General features: G+C 39.8%; 1 protein-coding gene across 1 annotated transcript in view; it reads left to right on the forward strand.

The window, feature by feature from the left end:
* The first annotated feature begins 861 nt into the window (after positions 1–861).
* The window catches only part of stpg2 (sperm-tail PG-rich repeat containing 2), a 40,134-nt gene continuing 28,675 nt past the window's right edge, over positions 862–12,320 (forward strand). The window contains exons 1-7 of the mRNA XM_028414905.1: positions 862–991; positions 1,240–1,343; positions 1,506–1,673; positions 3,073–3,231; positions 5,999–6,114; positions 6,890–7,001; positions 11,115–11,222. Of these exons, the coding sequence (XP_028270706.1) occupies positions 886–991; positions 1,240–1,343; positions 1,506–1,673; positions 3,073–3,231; positions 5,999–6,114; positions 6,890–7,001; positions 11,115–11,222 (873 nt within the window). The 5' untranslated portion in view covers positions 862–885. The remainder of the gene's footprint in view (positions 992–1,239; positions 1,344–1,505; positions 1,674–3,072; positions 3,232–5,998; positions 6,115–6,889; positions 7,002–11,114; positions 11,223–12,320) is intronic.

The raw sequence follows: 12,320 nt of genomic DNA on the forward strand, positions 1-12,320 counted from the left end.
ACGCCATCTATCGTCAGTTGAACCACGTGCTTAATTTTTTCAAAAGTTAAACTGTCCTGGTTGTGTGTTCATAACTAAGGGAATCTGTTGATATTCGCATGTTAGGATCATGTACATGTACATATCTATATGATTCTAATTTCTGACATAATATTGAGATTTGCTTTTCTCAAAAATGAATGAAACACTTGTTCTAAACACAAACACTTATTTGGTACTTGTTACTTCTTAGCTAGCTTTCCCCTAAATTCTCATGTTCAAATTTTCACTATGTTGTTGGGCCAACTAGATCAAATATCCTATAGCAGTAGTAACAAGAGCAGATGCAGGAATGTTTTATTTTTTTTAGAACCAGCCAGCCATGATGACATTTGTTTAGTTTTTCGCTTTGAAAGAGCTCTATAGGTCCAGTTTAATGCATAGTTTGCTTCTGTCACAATTCATTCAACCACTAGATGGCAGGGTTGGACTGTGAATCTAATCTAAGAGAAATATATGTAATAAATACATGTAAATATAATAAATGTAATTTCATCGGTAAACGTTATAATAAAGGAGATGGGAGGCAGGAAAATGTTCCTGTGATGCAGCCATGAAGAGACAGGTTTAGGTTTGGTACCTCTCTGCATCTCCTTTGTGTGTGTTTCCTGTCTCCTGTTGCTGCGGAGCGTAACGCGTAACGTTGTGCCGTAACCAAGCAACGACGCACGCAACGCGAGCGATGAACAGACGCGGCACACAGAGGGGGCAGTGGAGGAATGTTTTTTTTTTTTACCCCGGAGCTCAATAATTTAATTAAATAACAAACATATGTCTTCTTGCCGACTCAAGCAGGTGCCTGTATGCTAAACAAATGAAGCTGAACTAATATAGACACAGTAGAAAATGTATGGACGAGCTCCAAGAGTGACCTTCGTGACGAGAAGTGGTACTTCACCTGCAGTCGGCCCCGGATCCTACGATATCAGCCGGCGTAATTACAGGATATCAGGTAGTAGGAATGAGTTACATAAAATAGTCTAAAAACTTTTTAATCGCCAAAGAAATTTGTCGAAAATGTAGAGCTACTTTAAAAAAAACAAACTATAGCCATAAGCTAACTCTAACTAGCTTGATAACCCGTTTAACAACATGCTAACATGACTTAAAACGGCAAACAGTAAGAAAATTACGTTACGTAGTTTAATAAAAACATAACACACTAAATACAATATTAACACATTTGTTCCCCTATTGCAGGTGGCTATGCCCCATTCCTGTCTATGACCAGCAGGCTGTCCGATGTCAGTGAGTCCAGTGAGAGTACACCAGGGCCTGGACAGTATGACTCCTCACCTGTCAAGGTACTTTAGCTTATAGACCAACATTTAGTTAACAGTCATAGACTGGGTGTGCTTTCAGCTGGACAGTGAACAGATCTGTTTTCATGTGCATATTTTTATAGTGATGTGAATATATTCTTTTGACTGTATTCTCTCTTTGTTTTAAACCTCTGATTTATGCAGCTGAACATCCACGGTGGCCGGAGCCTTCAGAACCGCTCTATGCGCTTTGGGGAAGTGGTGTCAGAGGTTCCGGGCCCCGGGGCCTACAATGTGCTGTCTGCCTCAGAAAATGTGCTCACAGCCACAACGGCTAATATAGGACAGCCTCAGAAGCTTGGCAGAAAAATGGTAGGCATATGGGTGAAGTTATGAGTGGCGGTAAAATATTGTGATATAATAATCTTGTGAATAATCTCTTTTTTAGCTTGTTATGTCATTCATTTAAGTTAACAGCTCTGCATGTGGTCCAAAGTTTGCTTCTCCAGTTTTGTCAGGACCACACACACACACACACACATTCACAATTAACATCTTAAATTTTCACACAAACACAATAAAAATACAGGCACATACACAACTTCTCTCAGCAGTCAGAGTGGTCTTTGTGCCATTTGCCAAACCAAAGTTATGTATAGTAGTACCTCTTCCAAATGAAGTGACTGCCAACACTTTTACATGAAGTACCTTGCCAGTATGTTAGTCCTTAACTTTGGCAGCTCTGCGTTTTGCAGATTGTACAACACCAATCTATGGGAATTATAGGCTGCTATTTTAAACTGTGGAAAGAAACACTTTCACTCCAGACTTTGGGTAAGAGCGATTCATCTCCCCTGTTGTGAAAACCATCTGATGCATCTGCTGTTCATTTGGAAATGGATCGCATTTGGTGATGCTTATTTTGAGCAAGGCAGGTGAAAAACAAATTCAGTCAGTGTTTCGTTTCATTGGAAACAGTAACATAACAGTGGACAGTAACATTATTTAAACAGATAAAAGTAAAGTATTATCAATATCATAGATGAGTTGTCTTCGATTTAATATTACAGTCTAATAATAACACTCAGTCAGTCAAGGCAGGAAGATTTTGGCCTAAAACCTCTCAACAATTTTATTATTGCTATTCATCACATTGGACAAATAGCGGTGGCTTGTGCCACTGCAAGTCCAGCGCTTCCCCTAAAACTGCAAACCCTTCTTTCAAAATGTCTTGAGTGGTATGAGCGCTAAAGGAGAAGCACTTACACGCAGTAGCAAAGCAGACACATTTATCGTTTAGCTAAATGACTACCTGGCATGAAGTCTGAAGAAAAGGTGTTGAAGACAGACACACTAGTAGCCTCTAGCTTTATGAGAGGTGAAAGTGTAGTGGTGAAAATATTGAGTTGAGCCTTGCTGTGATCTCACAAGCCCTTCAACAGAAAATCTTCTTTGATGGTTGGTGTAATTATGCAAATAGCACGTAGTCATCTGAACATACTCTCACCTGCAGAGAAACTTCCTTGCATTTACACTGAAATTCTCTCAGCAGATATTGTTCCCATTGCACTTCTGTACTACTCTCCTCTTCTACTTCTTCACTTCTGTCTCTCCTCATTCCTTCTCGCTCTGTCCCTCCCTCAGTCTCAAACTATATTGGCCCCAGGCAGTGTGCAGCTGCTTTGTAAGCTGGGGCATTTTTCCATCAGCAACCCTGACTTTTTGCCTCTCTCTCCATACCTTTCTCTTTGCCTTTCTCTCTCCACACTAGCTGCAGGCTAAAAGTCTCCGGCTGGTTCATCAGTCAGATATTCCATCCATTCCTTCCCCAGGCCAGGCCTATGGCTACGAGGAGGATGCTCTTGGTGTGCTTTGCAAGCAACAGCCCCCGCCTAGGGACACAACCCTGGGGCCAGCCTACTACAATCCGGTAAGGACGAATACACACGCGCATACACAGTCCTGTTGAAGTTTAAATGTACATCCATCAGAGAGTGTGAAGCACACATTTGTGCGCACATGTGTGCTTTCATTAATCTGTACCAAGTGTGTGTGCCTGAGTGTACTTACTCTGCTGTGAGGCGAGGTCCATTAGTGTAAGGCAGATCTAATGCACCGCTGAACCCCCACCCCACCTCATTCACTTGGCCCATAACCCATTTCCATAGCTAATGAATGCAGCTCCACTTAAAAAAAGCCACAGCGCACCAATGCTCATCCATTTTACATGCCAACAAAGAGAGCCATTAGTAATTATTCTTCAAGCTATATTACAATATTCACTTAAAATAATGCACACGCCTGCTGGTCTGGCTCTCAATTAAGTAATTTTTCATCTGTTAATGACCAGAGGAAGTCAACAGCGTCCTTGAGTGTTGGCTGAGGTTGTGTCAACACCCCGGCAGCAGGCGCAGAGGCGTTCTGTGATTTAGGGCTATCAGCAGTGCATCCATCCAGGCGCCCCCCCCCCCCCCCATCTCAACTTCTGTTGCTCTCCCTTTGAAAGTTCAGCCTCTGTTTCTGTCTGTCTCCTTTCCTCTGTTCATCCATCTGACACACTCATTTCTTTACACTCAGACACTTCCCCCGCCCCATGCTCTGACTGAGTTCAAAAGTGTGGAGAAGCGGAATTAAGTGGTTGTCTGAGGACGTAACTTCAAAGTGGCTGGGACAACCTTTGAATGATAAGACATTAGACAGAAATCAAAAGAACGTAACTTTGTTTTCTGGCCGTCTGTTATTGAGAAACACAAAAACATTTTAATCGGCTTCATCCACCGACCTTAAACTCACGGTTGAAGGCTGCATTGACAAAAGAATTACATTTGACTCAGTAAACAGAATTAGAAACAGACTAATGAACAGAAGAAGCGTCTAATTAATAGGCTGGTACAGACTCACAGATATTTATGAACAGGCATATATTATGGTGGCTGTTGAAAATATCTGCAGTAAGAAGCATTTAGAGTAAACTGAAATGTTTTACAGTGTATCAGCCAGGAAGTGATACAAAGCTCAGACTGTGTGAGTACAAAGGAGAAAGTGCAAGTTTGGAACATTAACATTAAGACTGCAGTACATTCTAACTGGACATTTAAAGAATGACTTTTGAGCAGCCTACAGCTTTGTGGGGATCTGCTCCTACAAACAACCAGGATAAGAGCTGTGTCCCACTGATGATTCACCTTATTACGTCAAATAGCGCAGTGCTGATTCAAACCACGCCTGTTCGGAATGTTCTGATTGCGGCTTTATTTGAGGAAATAAGTAACTGAACCCTGAGCATGGAAGCAAGCTGTTGTGAAAGTGTTAAACAACTTTCAGCCATATAAGGACAATCTGAAGTAGATTTGAGAGACAATAAATGGGAAAAAAAGTTATAGCCACAGGGACACATACATGAAATGTGTTATAAATGACAGTTTTTCTGTTGATCCTTATTATACTGACCACAGAAATCAGATTTTGATCTTCATATCATCTAAATTCTATATGGTATGGTGTGTTTCAGCCTCTCACCAACCTACCAACAGAGACTTTTATTTCTGGTTGCCTTTTCTTTATTCTCATTTAAATAATATATAGCCTGCTCTTCCACTTTATCAGGATGGAATGAATGTTTTTGTACTGACTGAGCTGTGTTTTTGTTTTGCTTTTTAAAGCTCTCCTTGACATAAATAGGCAATTTGTGCCTCTGAGCTTGCGTGCCAGCTACGATACCATCACGGTGCTTGTATGTGTCTGAGACTGATGCAGAAGAGTTATGTTTTTCTTTTTAACTTTAAGCATCTGAACAACCTTGTTTCCTATCTCCCCCTTCAGACAACATGATTGGCAGATCACAGGGGACAGAAGCTCTGATCTCGTCCTCCAGTCACTGTTAAAATTGAGATAAGGCGACAGGCACCATGTGGAGTTCGAAACTTTTTGAGACTCACTGCCAGTCCCGGCAAAATAGGCAGAGACAGATGGGTCAAGTTTGGGCTTTGATATTTGATGTTTCACTTTGTTGCTTTTGTTTAAAAAGACATTTTCTAAAATTGATGAATAAGCAGTGGACATACTAATATCAGTACAAACTGGAATCCACTGCATGTTTTTATGAACAGTAAAAACTATTAAAATAAATAAAAACACTTTAATTGTGGGTATATTTAACATAGATACACCAATTTCAGGGCTCATAACTTTGGAAATTTAACATACACACAAAAGTAGCATTAGCGTCAAATACTGACAAACCCTTTTCCATGTCAGAATCACAGAGTAAATATAATTTTGTTTTTCTAAACAGTATTTCTGGACATTTTATTCCCACATAGAATATATCTAAACTGGGTTTGACCACAGCTGACCGTTTCCAAAGAAGCCTTTGTCAGACTGGTCCTGTCTGAAAGGCCAGAGGCAGATGAAACATGCTGTAAAACTCAGAGAGATATAAAAGAAAGTAAGGTTTCCGCTACATCTCTGACATACTCTGGCATTTGGTTGAACTTCACCATTATTCAGCTCCAACTTCAAGAGCCTGGGCTGGAAGAGTAAGCAGATCTGTACAAATCAGTCAGTTCTGTTTCGAGTCAGTTCTGTTTTCTACCATTTTGTTCAACTATTTATCATCTTGTTACCTTGTTGTCTTCCTTCTAGACAATCTTTTCTTCCAACCACTCCTTACCTCTTCTTTTTTACTCTTTCTCTAGTCAGTGATGATTTCTGCACAGAAATACAAAGGCATCCACTTTGGCAATAGAACAAGCAGGAGAGGTGAAGTAACAGTGGAGCTGGGACCAGGTCCAGGACAATATTACCCTGAGATGTGAGTAACACAAAAAGTTCAATCATTTGGTTATACTATATTTGGTTATTGATATAATAAAGTATTATTTGACTTAAATTTGTAACATTAAAATCTGTTATTTAATCAGCATATTTACATGTGTTAATTTTGCTGCTTAAGATATATCTAGCAAAAACAAATGATGGCTTACCATCAATGCATATGTTTGTAACAAAATTTTCATAAATTTACATTTTGAAGCAGGGATAAAGAGCCAAGGGATCTGGTTAGATTAGATGCTTGAGGACATCTAATCTCAGACGTTCACTGCTCTTGAGGTCTGTGTGCTGAATCGGAAAGCTTGTCCACCACAGTAAAACATTGCTTTGATCCTACTGCCAGTGCATTGTGCATTTGAAATTTTTCACATAGCATTTCTATTGATGGAGGATGTGGCTTACTAGGCACTTCTACTCAGGTGGGATGACATCCAGCTCAGATAATAATGAAAGAAATGACTCAATAATCAATTCTCTACATGTTCTGTATGTGACAACTTTTTGTGTTCCTGGTTCCAATTTCTCTATATTCCATGTGTATCTTTTCTCATCTGTATTGCTTTGTTTGTCACTTCCATTTTATTTTCAATCACACATCTCTCTTCAATTTTCCCTCAACATTTTTTTATCTCCTCAGTTTTTCTCTTCTATTGTGTATGCTTTTAAACAATTTTCCTCTGTGTATTTATCTCTTCTGTTTGTTTGCCTGTGTCTTCTGTTTTGAAAGACATTGTCATTGCTTCTTTCTGTTGCAGAGCCCAAGAAACACAGTATAAGAATGTGAACATTCAAAAGGAGCAGAAAGGCAGAGCTGAGCTTGTCATCCCTCGCTACCATGAGCTGGTGCCCAGACAAGAGGATAAAAAGGTGAGTGTGTGTGTTTATGTTGGTGGCTCTGTGTCAATGTGATTCTATACATACACGTTTGGATCGATAATAAAAGCTTTAAGGGATTGGGATCAATGTAAAGCGGTACACTAAGGGGCATAGTTGTCAAAGGAAATTGCTGACAAGTTGCCACTGTGGCCATATGTGGTAATTAAACCTTTTTTTGTGTATGTGTGGGCAAGACAACCACTGATACATGGTCAGCTTATGAAGTAGCACAATGAAGAGAGTAGAGTGATCTCACCTCACTCAGGGAAAATACCCATTTACCCACACTTCACTTGGACTAACAACCAGCAACATGGCTGCCTGCCTTCAGCAAAGGGGAAACTGCCAATACAGAGGTAAAACAGATGATTATCTGCTTAAATGAAAGGCAGTTGGACTTGACAGTGATCCTCAAAACTTACCAAAGAAGCAGTGGTTCATGAGCATTGATATGGGAATGAGCTGGGAATCTGGCTTCCTGACGTTTATGTGTATCGGTTATTGACACATGGAAAATACATGAAGCAAAGCCCGAAGGCTACAAAATCCTTGAAACTAAATAAACACAGTGGATAGTCAGGGTGTAGTTTTAGTTTAGTAGTAGTAGTAGTTGTAGTAGTAATTTAGTTTGCTCTGACTGGTAGACTAGGGATGGAGTGCCTGTGTGTGAGCAGGTAGAAATAATTGAATTAAGTAAATGCATGTATTGGTAATGAGACACAATAGTCTGCTTCTTAACAAACATTGCAGTTATTGTGAAGGAATTTCCAATATTCCTCTATATTTGCATTTTTTCCTATGAATTCCCATGGATCATTTGTTAAAGCTACTTTTTCTGCAAAAAGAATTCCTATGTGCATAAATGGAGAATATCTTGAATCTTTAACTAAAAAATGAAATAATTTGTGAGTAACAAGTTGAAGTTTGCTGCCAAGATAATTGGGGACATAAGTTATTAGTTTATAGTCGGTGTATAGAAATGTGCTTAAATGTTGTGTTTTATTTATGTGTCTTGGATCAGCCAAGGGATGTAACTCAGCAGCAGTACTGACATGATAGTTTGACCAAATCAAATTGACCACAGAAAATAAATTAACCCATGAGAGACACTGAACCATAAAAACGATCCTATGGAAAGAACCTTGGAAATGGAAAATCCTCATAACTACATGATGAATAAATCATGGACAACATGTGCTGCGGCCCCCAAGTTATTGAATCACAACATATTCATATTGCAAAATGTTCATAATTGAAATTTGATGCCTTAACATGTTTTATTAGTCTCTTGAAACCATAAGGCTGACATGTATTTAGACACCTTGTCTCTATTCTTCCTTAAGACTTTGCAGCAGATTAATTCTTTACATGAAAACTGCAGAATCAGAGTGAGTCATAAAAGAGCAACATAATTTACAGTGAGAACACAGTCAAGGTAAGTGCTTCAGATTTATCCTGGATTTATTCAAGTGCATTCGATTAAAGATGAAATCATTCAGCCTCCCCTCCCTCTCTTGTTATTATTCATCATTGTATCTCATAACCCGTAGAGGGCAGTAAAACACAAGCTTAAGCAACAGACTGCCAACAATAGTACACATATACAAACACACACTGATGCATTGGAGCTGGATGAGTGGAGGGGAGTTACTCACCTGCATATGAACTTGACTGTTCTGGCAGAGTAATGCTTTGTGATGCCTTATTTCTCCGATCGGTAGGTCGGAGTGTGTGAAGCTGAAAAATGTGCGGTTGGAATTTATGAGGGAAATGTGAATGTTTCTTTTTTGTCGAGGCACTTAAGCCTTTCTCTTTTCTCATTTTCTCCTCTCTTCGGTTTTTGTGCCTAATTCATCACACATGACATTTTATTTCATGTGTTGTACCCTGCCTTACATAATATATTACTTACTTACTAACATATTACTAAAATGACCAAAATATTTTTCTTTGACTTTGAATCAACATTTTTGCCGTTTGTCCTTTTTTGTGTGCAACACATAGTAGTTGAATCCCCTACTATGATGGCTGCATCTCCATCACCTCCATCCATCATCATTACTACATAGTATCTCAACTCAGATGTACTCCCACACATGCATACGCTGACCAGATGGGGCATTTCCCACAGAAGGGACACTGAGGACAAACACCTTTACTACTTGGAGTTCAGCAGACAGTTCACCACTAATGGCTTGGGGCTGCTAGAGGCCCATAGAGTGCAAGAGTCTGTATATAGGATTTTTCCATTAAATAGGCACTCTGACATGGCAAGGGCAATGATGGAGCCAGACACTTTAACAAACTGTTAAAGAGTGTGTCTTTGTAAACAAAAGATAAACAGATAGTGTACAAGTGCAGTGGCTGATATCACTCTGTAAAAACAAGTTGTTGTGGGTTCCACACTAATACTATGAGATGTTATTATGTTTGCAGCACTTGTTATTTTTAGAAATGGGGAAGCAGCACAGCTCCCAGGGGAAGAAGTTAATACTTGGCACAGCACGATATATAGGATTATCTACATTATATGTGTAAAACAGTCGCACTAAATATTCAGTTAAATGTAATGTAAGTGTGCTGTATTTGTATGGAGTTAAATAAGGGATATTTGCAGAAATAATATTTTAATTAGAGAAATAATTAGTGCTATAAAACTATATCATATATCGACAGAGATTTCAGACTAATTCTGAGCAGAGCTGTTTTGCAGAAACTTTCTTGACTGTGTGCACTGGTATCCTGGTTATGGTTGATGTTTTCACAGTATCCCACGCATGTAAACACCATATTATGTGTGTTATTAAAAAGACCAAATCTGGTCACTATTGTGCATATTTGTTAAGTGTCTGTTACACAGAGGCACTTAACAGATCTCTTGTTTGCCAAGAACCCTCAGAACCCTCAGAAAGGTTTTTACAGTGTTCGTATCGGTATCTAGCGCGGCTTGTCATGCTGTGCCGCCTAACCCTTTCACACAGCTGTTGTTTTGGTGCTGTCACTGCCTCCGCTGCCAGTTTAAAGGCACAACAACTTTCTGTCTCTGTACCTTTCACATAGATGTGCAATAAAATGCAACACTCCTGCAGTGAACAGGCTGCAGACTTTTTGGTGACAAGCATTGACCCTTGAAAGCATGCTCTCTGTATGTGCAGTGTGAGAACTTTGGGAGCTGGCATTTTTTTTCCCTGCCATCATAAATCGTTCCTGCACATTCATGTACTTGAATTATAGTGGATGTTGATATACAACCACAGGCATTTAAAGGATTTTTGAACATTATTTCACAAGCTCAAATCTTATCGACCTTTATTTCAGTCCATATATTTGCACTGTGCAAGGATGGAGCAAAATTGACTAAGCTCGAGGATTTTTATTGATGTACCATATTCTCATGGTGATAGAAAGTGAATAATAAGCGTGGCATCTAGGGATTTTTAAATGGTAAATGTGCAGGTGTCCTGAACATTTCAGTAGAGAAAAGGGAAAAATGTCTTCAACCTTCCTCTACATCAGCATACTGTATGTGACATATGTGTGTAGACAAGAAGCAAGTGTCTTACAAGAGGGCACTGTAGTCCATGTTCATGAATAAAGACTGAGCTGTCCTCAGGGTGGTAACAGCGACCACAGATATCCATGCTTTTTACTGCAGTCATACTGTAGTTAGATAACTTAAGTTTTTCCACAAATACAGAAATGTCCTGGCTCTTGGGAGTCTTGAAATGTGTAAGCTGGTTTGCTTGTTGCAACAATTACTGCTCTGAAATGGTGTAGCAGTTGATGTGATTGGTAAAGCCGGTCTGTCTAACTTGAACTCAAATGTGCTCTTTTTTACTCATCAGTTACTTAATTTGTCTCTGCTGAATCTTTGGTTTAGTTTATCTTCACACTACCACCACACTACCTTTTCACCCCTGCGTACCATTCTGTGGTGAAACAGCAACAGAAAAACAAAGCGACTTACTGTCTGTTTATTCTCTTCACTCTCAGTGTCTCTGTCACCTTCTCAGACTCCCTCCTTCTCTTTTTCACCTAAAAGAAAAAAAATTTCACCCTAATTCCTCTTTGATTTAATGTATTCCTTTTTTGGTTTTCTTTTAGGGAGTTCCTGGTCCGGGCCAGTACCACATCAGAAGTCAGTTTGAGCAGCCTGTCAAGTCTGATGGTGATCTGCCAAAGTTCAGCTGCGCCTTCCTCTCACAAACAGAGGTACATCACAACCAGCTCTGTGTGTTGATATACTTGCAGGCAGATCAGGTGGCACGCAGCAGCTTCTTTAAGCATTGCTTCAAAACCAAACACTGTAGTTATTTACCTCCAAGTTAATTGACAGAACACCTTTTAGAAAACATTTCAACTTATTCTTTCTTACTCTATAAACAGTAAAGACACTGAGATTATATAGTAGTGATTACTTAACCCTAATCTTTAAACAGCAATAAAATATATTCACTTTACAGCTTCTCAAAGGAGACTGGATTTTAATATGGAATGCTTAGGATCAGTTACAGATCCACGACAGTGAGCAGTACTGGGCTTGTTTAATTGATGCGTTGTGTATGGAGGGTTTCTTTAGATGGGGTTGAAGACGAGTTTATTAAGAGACTCGGAGGAGCAAAGATGAAGGATGTGAAACTGTGTAGATTTACGCTTCAGGAATAGCTCCCCTCTCCTCCTCTGTGGCACTGGCCCGCAGATTCACTCCTGTGAAACTCACTGATGTTTTAATTATCACTCCGACAGATACGCACAACGCCATAGTGCGTGCTCACACACACACACACACAATCATTAGTTCAGACATAGCTGACGTGTGTGTGAATTGTAGACGGATGCAGATTTGCGAGTTCTGACATGTAAGCAACACCCGTGTTTTTGTGTGTGTGCAAAACACACACACAGGTTCCCTAAAATTACCTTTATAACATCTCAAACATTTTTCTAGTTTCCTAGTGAGAGCAGCAGATGCAAGATTCTGAAGTTTATTTGATGTGTGTATGCATGTGTGTGTGTGTGTGTCAGAGTTTGCTCTGACCTAATTTGCTTGGCCACATGCTGGGTTAGTGCGTCTACCCTCTGATGTCGTCACTGACACCCACCAAGGTGCCCGTGTATGTGTGTGTGTGTGCATGTGTCACAAGTCATTTCCACTGCAGAACTAAGAGCGACAGTTTTCTTAGATCTTCGTCTCCCTGTGAGTCCGGTTCCATCTGACACTGTTATCCTGTGGAGGGATGGAGAGGAGGAGGAGGGGACGATAAGCATAACAGTTGGAATCTTCCAGTTCTCACCTCTCTTTTACATCTC

Source organism: Parambassis ranga, chromosome 9 (genome assembly GCF_900634625.1).
Source record: "Parambassis ranga chromosome 9, fParRan2.1, whole genome shotgun sequence".
NCBI lineage: Eukaryota > Metazoa > Chordata > Actinopteri > Ambassidae > Parambassis > Parambassis ranga.